General features: G+C 42.7%; 1 protein-coding gene across 1 annotated transcript in view; it reads left to right on the plus strand.

Moving 5' to 3' along the window:
- Window positions 1-465: 465 nt before the first annotated feature.
- LOC137432653 (tissue alpha-L-fucosidase) overlaps window positions 466-17434 on the plus strand; it is a 54188-nt gene continuing 37219 nt past the window's right edge. The window contains exons 1-2 of the mRNA XM_068124740.2: window positions 466-606; window positions 12969-13194. Coding sequence (XP_067980841.2) covers window positions 13000-13194 — 195 coding nt within the window. The 5' untranslated portion in view covers window positions 466-606; window positions 12969-12999. The remainder of the gene's footprint in view (window positions 607-12968; window positions 13195-17434) is intronic.

The raw sequence follows: 17434 nt of genomic DNA on the forward strand, positions 1-17434 counted from the left end.
AGCATAGCTCCACACTGATATGGTAGTCCTCGTGTTTCTCTCGATGAGTGCGGTACACCAGGGGTATGTTCAGTTACCAAGCAGCTAGCTAGCGCTTGCCAAACCAGCCATTCCGTATCAACGGTTTTGAATGGAGTGCTTGCTTTAGTTCTTAAGCCTGAAAACCATGGAAACATCTGCAAAAGCTGGCAAATTAAGCTCCCAGTTTGGTTTGGGGATGAACTGTCGGTCGCTCAGCTTATTGAGGGCATGGCCCATGCATTGTACTGAATGTGGGTGCATGGCAGACTTAGAGCTGGAAGGCCCTGAAACGCCAACATTCATCATATGTGAAGAAGTGAAAAATGGTGTGGAAATTCAAATTCCGTCATTTTTGCATACGTAATACATAGATGGTCCTCAAGGCCTCTTTGAGCTGTTGCACTTCGTATTAGCAACGCATAGGCTACCCCTTTCGGGCGCAGCGCGTGATGCGGAAGCGGCGAATTGATCCTCCCTTGAGAACTCGATGATCAGAACCGAACGCTGAGTGAGCTTCGGGTTTGGAGGAAAAAGGAAACACGAAACTTTGTGAGGAAGTGAAATCCACGGACTTGGAGAAGAGAGGTAGGTCACTAGGTGCTAGAAGTGTGTGATAGAGTTGTGTGTGCGTGCGAGTTTCTGTTATCGACTGCGAGATCTCCACACGTGTGTTGTTTGTTTGTTTGTGTGTTGTTTGTTTGTTTGTGTTGTTTGTTTGTTTGTTTGTTTGTGTGTGTGTTGTGTGTGTGTGTGTTGTGTGTGTGTGTTGTTTGTTTGTGTGTGTGTTTGTGTGTGTGTGTGTTTGTATGTATGTGTGTGTTTGTATGTGTGTGTGTGTGTTTTGTATGTGTATGTGTGTGTTTTGTATGTGTATGTGTGTGTTTTGTATGTGTGTGTGTGTGTGTTTGTTTGTATGTGTGTGTTTGTGTGTGTTTGTGTGTGTCGTTGGTTGGTGTCTCCAAATGCGGGTTTCAGGTGGTGGAACGGAGCCCTCCCAGGTCTCGATGTATCCACCTTAGTGTGTGTATGTATGTGTGTGTGTGTGTGTGTGTGTGTGTGTGTGTGTGTGTGTGTGTGTGTGTGTGTGTGTGTGTGTGTGTGTGTGTGTGTGTGTGCGTGCGTGCATATGTCATGTGTGCACGTGTGTTGTTTTTGCCCTTTGGAGTCTACTGTCTTGCACGTAACTGTCCTGTAATGCCTGAATGAAGAACACCTATACCACTATCAGAAACAGGTACACTACGTGCCAAGCCACCGGTTACCTGATAATCAAATGCAGGCGTGCACTCCCACACAAGGCCACCTTGCCCTCAACACTGACACCCATGATTTAAACTTCTCTCTTTTCCAGGTTTCCTTGAAGAGAAATAGTGACTTTGTTTGTGCAAAAGGAATATTATTCGCACCGCACAAACCATCTACCAAGGAATGCCCAACACACGCATAGCTCAGACACCCACTCCAACAGTCACTCGGGTTCAACACACATTTGCTTCAGGTCCCACTCATGCTTTGTACCGACTCAAATTCTTACCCTGCCATGCAGTTAGTATTGTCCTGTCAACCCTGTAGTGAAGACCTCAGGGCGACGGATGACCAAACAAGCATTAACTCCGGGGCGTATACCCAAAAATATGGCGGTGCTATCTCCTTGGCACGCATGGGGGAGGGATAACGAGGCCCTTACCCTAACGGACGGACACGATGACGGTTTATCCGAAACGACGAACACAGAAACGAAACAAGACAAGAAATATGACAGTCAACAAATAATGATTTAATGAAAATAACGCAAGCAATTAAAAGGAATGTGCGGTAAACTAAAATTCCTAAATGAGGGACCCTCCACACGGACACAGAGACTCGACTTGACGAGGGAATTTTAAAGAAAATAAAATGTGTTTTTGTGGTGAGTACTCAGTCTGGCTTCCTCAAACGACCCTCGAAAACCTGGTGGTCGTCGAATGGGTCCCGAGTCACTGCGCGGGAAAACTCACGATGCTGCGAAGTCGTGCCGTAGCCAGCTGCCCGCGCGAGGCGGCTGCACCGAGCTCCAACCGTCTCCCAGGCGCACCCAGCACGAAGCGCAACACGATCGCGTCCTCCTTCGTTGGCCACCAGGCACGAAGAGACAAAGATGGCAAGAGAGCAAGAGAGACCGCCTTTGACCAAGCCAGAACCACAAGAGAGAGCAATTAAAAATGCTGCCGCTCACCATTAAGCCCAGGACAGAGAGAGAGCCAAACTGTGACTGCCTGACATGAAGCCCAGGACAGAAAGAGAGAGCAATGGCGAGACGCGTCCCTTTTCGCTCCAGCGCTCGAATGTTCGACGATTATGTCACACTCTAAGTCTAACCAATCACCAAGCACGATTCAATCACCCCATCGTTCCTCAACCAATTCTCATTCAGGCGTGACCACCTATCAAGAATGTTCGGGGGGCGGGGCCTGTCAATTACAGTCCTTCGAGGCGGAGTCTAGCCGTCCTTCAGGAATGTTTCGGCTGGGCGGGGTGTACTTGCCGGTCGTAATGTCTGGGTACTGTCATTATGGTTGTCGTTGTAATGGCGGCCCTTTTTTAGATGAAATAAAACATAAGGGAAAATCACAGGGGCAATTACACACTGGGGATTATTCTTAAGCCCTACCTAATTCGCATAGCTCTACCCCTTGTATGGAGACACATACGATCTTACCGAACAGTCGGCCTAACTTAGATATGTGAAGGTTTCTTCTTCGCAACATTCGGGGCACGCTAATCTATACACAATCCATATGTTTTATACCTCTCCCACCTCCCCCCAAGCGCTCTCCCTCCCACAGTTCTCTCGATGTCCCTGCTCTCAAATGTTGTGTTTGTGTCCTTCCCCCTCTCTCCCCATCTTGTCTGCCGCTCCCCTGGTTTTGTGTTTTGTGTGCCGGTTTGACTTTTGTGTGATTGGTGTTAGCTCTTTCAAGAGCCTCGATCGTGTATACAAAAAAAAAACAAAGGAAGAAAAAAAATCTGAACTAAGTTATTTCATTACCTACCCCCACACACGTAATGGTATATTTTTAGCAACATTTCCATCTTTTTCAGACCTTAGATGGGGTTTCTCTGTCTCCTTATTCCTCTATCATATGAAATTGGAATGGCAACGTTTTATAGGTTTATGTTCACATTTGAAATCCACATGAATGGCAAGCAGGCCTGAAGGGAAGGAATATATAGGATATTCATATGTAATATGGACACAGCCATACTAACCCTTTGTGGGCCTGGTGCCATCCAAATTTGTGGGACCCCCCCCCCCCCCTCTTTTTGAGGGGTGACGTGTTTGTGTCTGGCACTGCAATGTCATGCTGTCATGGTCTTTAATTTCTTTCCACATCTCATTACAACCTTAAATTTTTAGTTTTTCAAAGTATACTTTCATTTTCTCTATGATAGAGGCAGCGTTTGCAAGCATATGGTGTTGATGCTTTTAAGTCCTTTGTGAGTGACATTTGATGACCTGGATAAAAACTGAAAAAAGCAACATCCGCAGACCTTTGTGAGTGACATCTGCAGACCTGGACATGAATAACTCTCTAAATATTCTGAAAGATAAAATCAAGCAGGCAATAATTAATTAAACTGTAGTCATGAGACAAAAAGGCCATTTTCTTCCAGTGACCACTTTTCCCCTTGTTTTATTGAGATCTCGGAGACGTCGCATGATGTCAGTGTTAATGTGTTATTACTGTTAAAACTCTTCTCCACTTACATGCCCAATGTGCATCACTGGGCTGCAGATTCTCTTTTTGCTTGAGGCCCAAGGCTGTCAGCATGTCAATAAGCATCTTATAATTGGTTTGCTCTGCAAACACTGAAGACAATTTCCCAACTACATTTAGTTTTTAGCAAGGACCACAGCACTACGACTAACTTTACAGCACTCCACGAGGACAACGCTGAGTTTGTGTGTCATACAATGTACATACATTGCAACAGATGGTGATCTTTTATTTACAGCCGAACCACAGTTACGTGTCCTGAGAAAACCGCAGCACAATCATAAGATTGGGCAGCTATCGGTGCAATTATTTTGTATCCAAAGCTTTCTTTATGGCAGTTTGAATGTCTTCTGCGTTTTAGGAAGACGAGCAAATTAGAAAAGCACAGAAACATTTCTTTGATCTTCAGATTTTCTGCGTATCTGATACAAACTGAAAGGTTATCTGGCTTAAACGATCTGGCCTTAGACTGGTCGGAAATCTGATAAATGTGCTTCTATAAAATCCTAGAAGCATTTTTGGGGAAAAGTTGACAGACCACTTTTTTATCATACGTAATCTGGGTGTGCTGAGTCCATTTTTGCTGTCTGTCACCCTCTCAAATGAAGGCAAAAGCTTCAAAAATGGCCGAAAACAAAATGGCTGCCAAAGATTCAATTTTACTGTATTTTTTTAATACCTCTCTAAATTAAATACAAAGTTGAGTACTCTCCTCATTTCAAAAGCATCATTATGTACAAAATTATTCTCAAATATGCAAAATACTATTAGTTTCTTAACATAGGTTGATGGTGTCCATATTGAATTTCAAGATGGCTGTCATTGTTAATCGGTATGTTGCCAATATAGGAAATATGAAGGCGACACGAGAGGCTATTTGTAGGCACATTCATATGATGACAAACAGTGAATTAGATAAGGTACAAGCATTTAAGCAGTACATAATGCTACTTTATATGTATTCAAATAAATTTAGCCATATATAATACAATGTACATGTGATGTTATCTGATAGCATGTGCATCTCCCTCCAATGTCTCATATGAAAATGATCGAATTTTCTGCAATTGTGTCACACAGTCATTCATATACAGTTCTACTCATTGTGACAGTTGTTGTTATCCTTGCATTTGCATTGTGATGTACACAACAGACGAGACTTTCTGCACTTGCACCGTAAATTCATACAGCCAGTGTTGCAGCTACAGGAAATCAGTTCCAGACACGACTGGGGTACAGGTGGAAATGACATCAAAATGGGCACCAGTTTGTCCTCGCTCTGTTTCCAACCCATGGACTCGGGTGGAGGCAGATCTGGGTAGTTCAGATGTGCTTGTCTCCACACTAATGCCTGATAATGTGAACGTTTCGCATGGAAGAATAGTGCATCACTTGTTGGGGGAAGTGACTCTGGAGCACGGGACTTAATGAAGAGTACTGGTCGAGCCTTGTCAACTGTGTCAACGTGTTGCATCTTGTACATTTTGCAGACAAACAGCTCCGCATCTTTAGCAGTTCCTTCTGTAAGATCTCCATTTCCAAGATTTTGCAATAGTCCGTGATGCTCTGTAAAGACTTTCCATGCAGTGGATTTGCTGTGGCCCGAGAAGAAGGATGTCACATCACTTCCAGTCAAAGCATGGAAGGCTGGAATAGTTTCCAGCACAGTCGGACCAAACGACATCTGTTCTGCTATTGTGTGAATAGGTATATGTTTTCTTTTCTTGGCTGTGCCCACTTTGAGCCAGAGTTTTGTGCAAGACATTTGAGGGAAGTGAGCCAGAAGAAGACCCAGAATGTCAGTATCCCTGGCTTGAACCACTATTCTGTCAGCTTGGTTTTTAACACGATGTAAAATAATACGGGTATCAGCCTCTTCATGCCGAGCTTCAAGCAGGGATGTGTCCACATCTGGGTTGTTTGATTCAACCCTCTCTTCATCAGTGAATCCACCAGCCACATCGATGGTTTTGTCATGCTGATCATGCCTTACCATATGTTCAGAAAGAAATCGTGCCAGGTCTGCCTTGTTTTCCCCTAAGGCCAGGAAATTACTCCAGTCAGCTGGCAAGGGCACCTCATGGCTGTCAATGACTCTTCGAATGGGTCTGATGCCCTTGGCACGCCTCTTCCTCGTCCCGGATTTAATGGACACCTTATAATATCTATCGAATGCAACATCAATGCGGTCAAACAAATATCCTATCTGAAGGACAGTGTTTTTGAAGACATCAGCCAGATCTCCAAATGTAGAAAGTCCGTGTGGCTTCCCAATGGCAATCACCAAGGCTTGTCCATCAAAAATAATGGTTGCATTGCCACCGAGCTCATCTGGTGCCAGCATCGGTGGGCATGGTGTTTCTGCTGTCAGAACTTGAGACAGAATGGCTTTGGATCCTGTACGAATGTCTCCATTCATTTCTGCCAGTGCAACCGGCACTGGCAAGAGCTCATGGGACAAAATTTCATCTAGATTGACCTTCCTTCCTGCTTCATAGGCAATGATCAGCCACTGCAGGATTGATCGGTCTGTCTTTAAAACTTTGTCTTTGCTTGATTTTGAGCATTGCCTTTCTGCATCAAAGAGGGATGAAAATGTCAATGGCTTGTCCTTGTGCAAAGGTCATGAAATTTGACCTCCCGTTTCTCACATGGCAGAAGCATATCCTCGACGAATGTGTTGAGTTGCGTTTGTCCTTTCTCTTTGGCATTCAGGAGATCATCTCCAATCTTTTGGGTGGCCAGGTCTTTTGTTGCGATGTTTTGCAAGACTGGAGACTCTTCATTCGCAAATATGTTGAATGATAGCAATACTGCCATCAGGTTGTTTTCATCTTGGCTGTCCTGTTTTTGGCTTCCTTTTGTGGATTCATTGTGCATTGGCTCTTCGTCCATGTTCAGGTGGTACATTTTTCTGGTTTCACATGACATGTGGGATCTAAGGTTGGAAGACAGGGCCCACCTGCTTAAGGCTGTCGTGGTCTTGGTGATACCATTGATGCCACCTCCTTTTTTCCCCGTCCCATTTAGCCATTCTTGGCTTTGGTCTGGATCAACCTGGTTAAACCTACACTTTGATCTTTTCACTACAAAATTTCCATTTTGAAATTCATGTAGCACTTCTGGTGGAAGTTGGTGCATTTCATTCACATATATTGTTCCCCATCGTGCGTAGTTTGTGTGATCATAACGCATGAACAGTGGGAGCATAGACTGGAAAGCATACAAATGAACTTCCAATATTTCCATCACGTTGGGCACGGTGAACAAGAGAAGTGTATGTACCATCTGCATGTAACTCCACCAGAACTGGCAGTTTACATTATAATTTGATAGGACAACAAATTTATATATGGTGATACGTCATATCTATGGATGGCACTTCTAAACTGTGCATTTGACCTCAGGAAGACCGGATATAATAGGTAAAATAACATTTTGGCGGCCATTTTGTTTTTGGCCATTTTGAGGAATTTAGCTTCACAGGAGAGGGTGACAGACAGCAAAAATGAACTCAGCACACCCTAATTATGATAAAAAAAGTGGTATGTCAGCTTTTCCCCAAAAATGCCTCTAGAAGTGTGTTTTCCCAAAAATCCGACCAGTCTACCTTGGCCTACCATTATAGCAAAAAAGCCGGTTTTATTCACTGCCTGTACAATTTATTTGCAAACCAAATCTGCGCAACACTTTGTTTTGAAATTCAGTGCTTGTGCAATTAAATCAACGAACCTGCATTTTCTTGAATGTTTCATCATACTGTTGCGGTTTTGGGAAACCACTAAAAAGTAATGGCAACCACCATACAGGTCCATTAGAATAGTTATTTCATAGCAGACCATTATCTTAGCCCCTTCCCCTTATTTCGGGTTAGTATGTCTTTATGCGTTGGGGAGGGGAAAGGCAGGCCCTCCACTCATAAAGGGATAATAAACCAGGCAGATGCACAAAGATTTCAACCACAGATTGAATTACTCTTTAAGGACAGAAAACAGACCAAAGACCATTGGGATATGCACCAAACAGGGCCTGAGTCCCTTTGAGAGAGCTAGTGGGGCAGAGTGACTGGCTCCACCAATCGGGAGCCAGGACACCCTCAAACAGTAGCCCCACCCCTTGCCAGGGCCCTGCCAAAATTCCTTGCACACGTGTTTTTTTCTCTCTCTCTCTCTCTCTCTCTCTGTCTCTGTCTCTGTCTCTGTCTCTGTCTCTCTCTCACTCCTGCCTGCATGATTATTATCTCTCTCTGCCGGGTTCACCTACCACATGTCTGAATTATTCTTGCTCTTGGCTTTTGGACTCATAAGGTTTTGGACTTTTGGACTAGTAATCGTCATAAGGCGTAGAATAAGCTAAGTTTCTGCTTCTCTTCCTTTTTTCTTTCTTATTGAAAAATGACACTAAATATTTGTAAATAAATCAAATCGTTAAACGTTTTCTTTTCTCTCTTTCTGTGAATGCCTTTTCTTCCATTGGTCCGCCATTGCTTGCACCCAAAGTAGCGATCGGCTGTAACAAAATTAGCAATAGCCCGGCGGGTACACACTGTTGCTCGGCTGTCTAAATTTCCATCCAGGAACAAAAGAAAGTGGTACACCGCCAGAGGGAAGGTACGTAGGTAAGGTACGTTCCCCAATTGGGACCGTCACATGGTACAGGTAAGCTATTGCGCGATGGACCAATTGGCGTTCGTAGTTGCTGGTTTGCAACCTGCCGAAGTACGAAGTTATTTGTGCGTGGCAGCCGCAGGTCCGGTAAGTTCAGGAGGGAACGGAGGCTAACCCCCTCATCGTAGACCCGAGCCCCGGGCGTAATTATACTTTGAAAATAAATCACGAAATTCAAGGAAATTCCCTTTCAATTAAGCTGCCTTTCCCTCATCGTGCCTTTATTATTATTTCGTATGCATCCTGTGGCTTTGGTTGCGTCGGTGCTGGGAGCGCAGCTGTGCCACTGATGCAGTACCCCTTGTTTCCAGTGAACTGGTACTCATTTTGCAGACCTTGGAAGGATGACAGGCTGAGTCAACCCAACTGGTGTTCTGGTGTTATTTGACAGCACAACTAGGGCTCAAACTCACGATCCTAGAACTTAACCCAGCCACTTTAACCTTTAAGCCAACACCAGGCTTATCGGGCCCTGAAGTGATTTAGGGACAATGTCACAAACCTTTACAAGGTTGCAAACTTGCAAACAATAGAACTTTTGGATAATAAATCGCGCACAAAAACAAAGAAATTTCAAACTTGGCTTTATCTGCGATCAAACCGCATCCTAACAGTCAGCGAGTTTAACCACTCTTCCACCGCGATCTTTATGCAATAAACATCACTTTTTACCCATGCCAGATGAGAAGGTATTGCATCTGAGTCCGTTTGTCTGTCTGTATTTGTTTGTCAGTCCAAAATGTGCTAACGTTGGCCCCAAACGCCACCTAGTGGTAGCCAGTAATACAAGTTCTCTTTTTTTCAACCGAGTCCCTCCATGAAGTATGTAAAACCATCTGAAGTAACTGGTGTTGCCCGGGGAAATTAAATGAAATATGTATTTAAATATTTCCTGCATGACAAAGTAGGGAATGAATTACGAATCTTGGATATTGCAAATTGCGCTTGGACCGCTTTCCCTTCTTTTACCATATTTTTATTAATTTTATTTTTTAAATACAACAAATCACTACAGTCTCAACATAAGATCTTCACAAAACATTACTCAATCACTCCTGGGAAAAAAAACCCTGACAGTGTATAAGCAACATACTCACTTGAAGCCTCAACACGGAGGTGTTTTTTTTTAATGGAAATCGCCCCAAACCAGGCAAATAACACATCTGTAAAGGTGTTATAATAAATATGTGCAATGTAATCTTTTTAATAACAGGTGCAAGTGTAAACACTATGATAATTAAATTTGTGTTGTCAAACAAATCACTACAACCTCAGCATATGATATTCACAATATTTATTGCTTGATCTCTCCCGGGAAAACAACCCAGGCATTGTATAAGCACAAGACCCAATCGAGGCCTAGAGGTCAATTAAATGCTTTTATCTGGGGTCAATTTCTTATCCGAACATAGCCTTCGACTTTTCTCTGGATGAAAGAGGAGGCCATACAAAGTTTGATTGAACTGGTCCCTGCAGGGTCTGAATACATAAATGAACAAACAAGAAGACGTCATGCAGGGCACGATACTTGCAAAATCCACCCCCCCCCCTCATCCCCAAAAAAGGTTGCCATTGATCCAGCAAATTGTCCATTTCATCAAGATTAAAATTAACAATCTTGATCAAAGCTCGGGTCAATAGGATGAACAGTGACGATTTTTCAGATGAAAATTGATGATTTTATAAGTTTGACCTTGAGTTGACCTTTGAATAGTTGGTTTACCAATTTATTGGGTCACTATGCAAATGTTAAATTTTCAAGTCAATCAGATGAAAATTGATGATTTTTTCAGATGAAAATTAGAAAATTAATGATTTTTCAGATGGAAATTCACACGCCCCTCTATTTTTTGGGGGGGGGGGGGGGAGAAGTAGGAAAAATTTACCTGTGCATACAGTGCTTTAACCTCAGTGTTGCCAAGGTAAAAAGAGGAAATTGTAATACTTTCTGCCACCATCACCAGGTGGTGCTACACGGTACACATTTACACGCCCCTCTCCCGGTCCTCCACACCGCTGCATGAGGCCGCGGCCACATAGCCTATGTTACCCCCCAGACAAAGTTGTATTTGTATTTGTACCCCGAGTAAAGTATGAAAGCGTTTATCGCTGGAGTACCCGGCGTTGCTCAAGCGAAAAATAAACATGAACATATTTGAAATGAGGGCAATTACATCCAAATCAGAATTCATCACAAATATCAAATCATCATTTTACCTTTCCGTTGAATATATGCTGGCGAATGTACCGTAGATCACGTTTCTGAGTTAATTTGATGACATTCAGGAAGAAGAAGAAGAAGAAGACGCCTTACCAGCAACTTCAACCGCTTCCGGAATTGTTTGATTTTATTTGTGGTCAAATGTCTGGTAATTCTTTTGTATTTATTTATGCGAATGTGTACTTGTATATAACTGTCATTATTCAAAAGGCTTCGGCACTATAGAGCGATTGTTTTTAAATCCAAAAAAACGAACTTTTTTTTCTTTGTTTCTTTTCCTTTTTTTCCCTAAAACACTCACAGGCACTCACTGATGAACCTCTGAAAGTTTGACGAAGATATGTTCTGCCATCTCTGAGAAAAATGGCAACACACACACCCAACTCTTATATAGTAGATTGATAAACAAACAAATATAAAAGTACAATTTGCAGAACAGTCAGAATTTCAGAGGAGGTTTTGACTTGACACTGGAAGATGTTTAACACACAATGTTTATCACAAGATCATAAACTAACTGTTGCAACTATCCCCAGTGTTTTCTATCAATATGTTTATTTTACCTATCCATAAACCCCATATAACCCAAATCTTACACTTTTTAACCCACTAACAAATTACCCCTACTATCCTTGAGAGGAAAGACGTTTGTTTTACAGCGATGCTATAGTAAACACGTACTCCAAGTGCTGCCTCCACCTCCTCCCATCCTTAAGGATGGGCTCCTTGCTTGTTAATATTGCTGCGGTTTTGAGATTTATACAGTAAAGGTTAATAAAGGCTAAAGGTTTGCCCCCCATAGTTAGTCACACGAGCAACATATAGGCCCATTTGTAGTATAGTTATGTCTTAGTATATGTAAGAATAGGCCATTTCCCCTCTTAGTACCTGCATTGTGTAAAGACAGGAGAATAGGCCCTACAATCATTTTGCTCCGACCTCCATTCTACCTCTATGGGCGCAATCCATCCCGCGTCCCATTTGGCTGTCCACTAGTCAAGTTAACACGAGGCAGGGCCTCGAAAGGTGAAGGAGGGTTGAGCTCGGCGCGGCAGCAGTGGGGACGGTAAGAATGAACCAGCCAATCGGAGCGCGAGCAGCGCGGCGTCACAGGGCGTGGTTGGGACATTCGATCGGGCTAAGGGCCTGGCAAGAAAACCCTTTGCGCGAAGCCCCCACCTCAGTTATGAGAAGGGAGAGGCGCTGGTGAGTCGTGGAGTCCAGTTACGGGAGAGGTGCGCTGAAGTGACTTCTGAGTACGGAGAAAGGAGACGCATTTGACGGGAATCACCCGCGCTGAATGAACTTTGTTACGTGGAATATGTGGGCACAGACAGGGCGGTGATAACTCACGCGGTTCGGCAAAAGCGAGTGAACGCGGCTGAGTAACCGCCAGCCGCGCACACTCCGCCCTCTACCGTTCGCCCCGAGATTACCCGCTTTGTTCGAGCGACACGATACGCGGTCCTGCCTTCGCCTACCTTCATCTTCGTGGGACGTGCCGGGGACCGTGGAGAGTTAGACGGAGCCGATCCTGTACGACCACCGCGGTGCTGGTGAACATCATCCTGCTCATCTGCAATCCCCGTGTGAGTGTGTGTGAGACGGGCCCGTTTGTCCTGGGGTATTAAGAGTAAGACTGTTTAAGGATTTCCCTGTGTCTCTTCGTCCTGAGTTGTAAATACGTGCAATCATAATTAAACATATTTGTTCTTCCTTTTCTTCCAATTCGATCGCCTTTGTGATTTCTCCATTGACTAAGCGTGGTACGAATAGGATCGCTCCAATCGAGTCTAGTAACTAATAATAGTGCGGATCACGTGTATGCAAACCGCTGGGCGTATCACCATCACACGTGGTTCGTGCGAGGCTTATTTCCTCGCTTCCAGGGCAGCGCTAGTGCTTAGGTAACAGCGAATTTGGTCCTGAAACCCTATTTAGCGCTGTCAGGAAGGGACGTAATAGGTCTCGGGTCGCGCCAGGTCAGTAAAGACAAGGGGATTCATCCCCCCTTGATAAGGGGAGAAGGCCGGCGGCAGATCCACAACAATATATTTATAAACACGACTATGCAGACTTGTACTTTTTAGGCTAGCTGTGCTTTATGTTGAGTGACTTAAGAGTTTTGACTTGTCAACATTTGTTTCGGTGTTTCTGGTGAGTAGTGTTTGTCAATTATAGTTGTTGTGTTGGTGGAGCTCTCAACATTAAGCAATCTTTTCTTGGTGAATTATCCAGACAAGCATCATTGAAGTCTCATGTTTGTCTTGGTGAGAAAGTGACAGAAGTTGTCTTTATTAGGCATAATAGCTCCCTCATTGGATCTGGGACTATGGCGATCCACTTTTTTCTGCTGATCGCTCTGCTGATTCAAGTAACCAAGTCCGAGTACACACCGGATTGGCCATCCCTGGACAAGCGACCGTTGCCTCCTTGGTACGACCAAGCAAAGTTTGGCATCTTTTTGCACTGGGGTGTGTTCTCAGTTCCCAGTTTCGGCAGTGAGTGGTTCTGGTATCAATGGCAGGTATGAAACGATTACCTTGGAAATAATCACCATTATGCACACAGAGTTGCTCATGGATGTACTTGTTGTCTGCCCTCTTGCGCAATATATGTGAGAGATCAAAAGTTGGATGGTGTTCTGCTTCGAGTGTATGGTTGTCATCATTCCAACCCTTGCGTTTTACAGATAACTATAGAAAATTTAATTTTTTCTCACTGGCAAATTTTAGATGCAATCTCGGATGGTTGAATCCTTTTTCAGTAATTCACTCAAGGACTTTAACTCCCACAAATATTGATTTATCAGTTCATCGCCACGATGATTCAATGAAGTCCCTATCTACATGGTTTATCAGTGTTTTATTTATTATTTCCCTCATACGCACATTCCCTCGGTCATGATGTGAAATTGCATGGATGATGCTGAGGCATGTTGGTATCAACAGCCAATGAAAATACACTTTATTGCTATCAATTTCAGTATCTATGACTGGTCAATGTTCACTCAATCATTGGTGGTAGTAATGCATCACTGATTGGGTTTTCCTACATTTCTGTTGACCGTCAGAATACACGTCACATTCAAATGTGACGTGTATGTTGATGGTCTCCATGACTTCATTAACTGCTTCAATTATTCCCACCTTTTTGTTGTGTTGGCTGGGGGAACTTTTTTGGCCCAAGTCTTTCATGAACCAACTGGCCAGGCCAGCAGTTTCAGAAAGCCTTCATTAAATTATTCAAATGAAGGTTACAGGAATTTCTAATTTGTTTCGGGTGCTCACCAACTCTTCGTGAACGGCATCATCCTGGAATATTTAACGTATATAAGCTAATGGCAGCAGATGGGCCTCAAACTTAACGTCCACCAGAGGGACGGCGCACTTTGTGATCCGATGCCCTGCCTATGAAGCACCAATCCGAAAATGTATAATCTACTCGGGAATTTAACCCAGATGAGACAGCTCAAAGGTAAGCTCACCACCTTTGCACCATCCTGTCAGATTCACAATAAATTACAATCTGTTTGGGTATTAGAAGTTGTAGATCGGTGTGCAGCCATGTGACACCCAGGGTGTGACGCAAGTGAAGAAATTAAATGGAAACTATGGTGGGGTGTATCGGCCATGCGATGATTTCGCGACATGGCTATGTCACGTGATAATAGCTATACGTTTAGCCCGGGGTAAAACCTCTGTACAATGACGGCTTTGTTACCCTCGCCAGAGGGGATTGCATGTCGGTTTGTTTGTTTGTTTCTCCACTCAAAATGTGCTAAAGGAGGCTACAAACCCCACCTGGTGGTAGCCACTATTGCACATTATCTTTTCAACTGAATACCTCTATGGACAATAATTACAATGCGAGTTTGTCTATAAAGGAAGTACTATTAAGAATGTGTGTATGTCTATAATGTATTTGTATTAATAATGTGAGTACATCTATCGAGTATGTACGATTGTAACCTGATTTGGTCTATAAAATACATACGATTGGAACGTGAATCAATAACAATAAAAACTAGAACTGCGAGCAGTGATGATTTGCTTCCAGACAAATTGGGCGCCATACCACGTGAATGATGACATCATCATTTTCAATAAACTTACTCATGGGTAGTTGGTCATATCTGTACATTTTGGTTTGAATCGGTTAAGTGGTTCTGGAGATATCGATTTTAAAAAATTTCCCCTTAAATCCAAGATGGCCACCATATCATGTGACTGATGATGTCATAGTTCAGAAATATTTTTCCTCAAGGGGAGTGGGTCATACCTATGAAATTTCGTATTCATGCGTTCATCAGTTCTGGAGAAAAAGATGTTTCAAGGTTTTCCTTAACTCCAAGATGGCCGTCATATCACGTGACTGATGATGTTATAGTTTGCAAATATTTCCCCCCATCGGAATGTAAACATGTTTCAAGTTTCGTATAAATCGGAAAAGCGATTTCGGAGAAGTGGATTTTTTAAGTTTTATTTTTAAATATAATATGGCCGCCAAATCACATGACCGATGACGTGTTTTTTTCTCAATTTTATCCCCATGGGAAGGCGATAACATTTGCAAAATTTTGCGTTGATCCGTTCAGCGGTTCTGGAGAAAAATATGTTTAAAGTTTATGACGTCATAGGCAATGGCAGTCAATTTAAGTCAAAATTGCAAAAACAAATTTCATAATGCACTAAGTTAAATTGGTATCTATAATGAGTTAAAGTTTCGTCCAGCTAGCTGTAACGGTTTTCTTGGAATCATCTCCACAAAATGTGTGATAATAATAACCCTTACAAGACACTAATGCTGTTTATAACATTAAACAAAGAAATTTGGAGGAATCCTAACATCCATGAGGTAAGTTTTACTTTTGTCATCTACTCGGGTTTATAATATTTTACATACCCACAACTGATGACATGTATATAATAATATAAGAACTGAGCGAAGATCTACTGTAATATATGTACCCCACAAAGGTTGGAGGTGTGCTCATTCGCCAAACAGCTAGCCAGCGCTTGCAAAGCCAGCCGTTCCTTAAGGGTTTTGAATGGAGTGCTTGCTTGAGTGCTTTAACCACTTGGTGATCTCTCCACAAGAACCTTGGTAAATGAACACACACCCAATGTTCTTGAGACCCGACCATAAATCAACTGTAATCTACATAACCCAAAGAGGAATGACCCTTCCTGCAGCTCTCGAAGTGAGCGTGTGTTTACGCCGTAATGACATCATATATGTAATGACGTGGCATGACGGTCGGACACAAAACTTCCACTAGTTTAATATATACGTATATATATATATATATAAGATATATATTTAACCTCCAGTAACGTTGCAGTCACTACAAAGGGATTAGTGTTACGATTAGATTTACTGTAATAATAAGGTTACATTATTATTTCAAATATTATATTATTTTAAATAAACCGATGTGAATTCCCGACTTCCACTTTTACACCGCTTCAATCCATCAACTTTCCATTCACGACAATGGGATTAAAGAGTTATGGTTATATTTACTATAATATTATTATTATTACGAAAACGATACCACTGTATTAAGAAACCTGGGTTTAATTTGGCCGAAGTGGAAGGTGAATCATAACGCCTAAGGCCTATATATACCGTATTGTTGGAAGAGACATAACGCCGATGCTTTCGATATTTGATGGTCATTTTAACAATCGGTTTGTTTGTGTTTCACACTGAATGGAAAACGTAAAGGTAGAGCATGGCGATTGTGATAGCCGGCGAAGCCGGTGTTGTGAATGAACACGTACGTATTATGTTGAAAAACCAGATTATGCTGGATCCTTTGAGAATTCCAAGCTTTGACGCACCAAATCACTGCATGGAGGCCGCCATCTTACGGATGCGGAAGTATGCATAAAAAATTGAGAAGAAGTTCAATAGGAGTTTGTTTCACCCGTCTGTGTTTGATTCACAATCTGATGCACCTCTAATTTGTAATTAAAATACTTTAAGACCAACCTCGTTCCCCAGGCCCGCACGGGCCCTGGTTATCTTCAACGAAAATCGTCACCAAACACCAGAACCAATGAGATTCGAGCATTTGAAAAAATATTTCAAAAACCAAATCACTCAATGGAGGCCGCCATCTTCCGGATGCGGAAGTATGCATAAAAAAATTGCGAAAAAGTTCAATAGGAGTTTGTTTCACCCGTCTTTGTTCGATTCACAATCTTGTGCACCTCTAATTTGTAATTAAAATACTTTAAGACCAACCTCGTTCCCCGGGCCCACACGGGCCCTGGTTGTCTTCAACGAAAATCGTCACCAATTACCGGAACCAATGAGATTCGAGCATTTGAAAAAATATTTCAAAAAAGCTTTTTACCACATTCCGGACGCTGAAAACGGCGTCAAATATTCTAAAATTGACGAAGAATTATTTTTTAGAAATCTCGCGGCCGTAGGGGATAGCTTTTCACGGCCGGAAATATCCGAAATTGAGACGGAATTCACCGAATTAATCAAGAAGGAAATTTTATAAATTTTAATCTCATCCAGAATACAAATGGTGTCATTTTGAACTAGGTACGGTACCTACTACACCTACCTACTACCAACTACCTAACCTACTGATGCCATAGTGATGGGTAAAATAGTGGCAAGAGGCTTTGGCTTCGCCGGCTCATTGCGGCTTTGCAGTCGGGTACTCGTATATGACAGGTTGGACAATATGTTTGGCATGAACGGCATATAAATCAAAATGGCGATGCGTTGAGAGTCAGCTGCAG

The sequence above is a fragment of the Myxine glutinosa genome, chromosome 8 (assembly GCF_964187855.1).
Source record: "Myxine glutinosa chromosome 8, kmMyxGlut1.1, whole genome shotgun sequence".
Taxonomy (NCBI): domain Eukaryota; kingdom Metazoa; phylum Chordata; class Myxini; order Myxiniformes; family Myxinidae; genus Myxine; species Myxine glutinosa.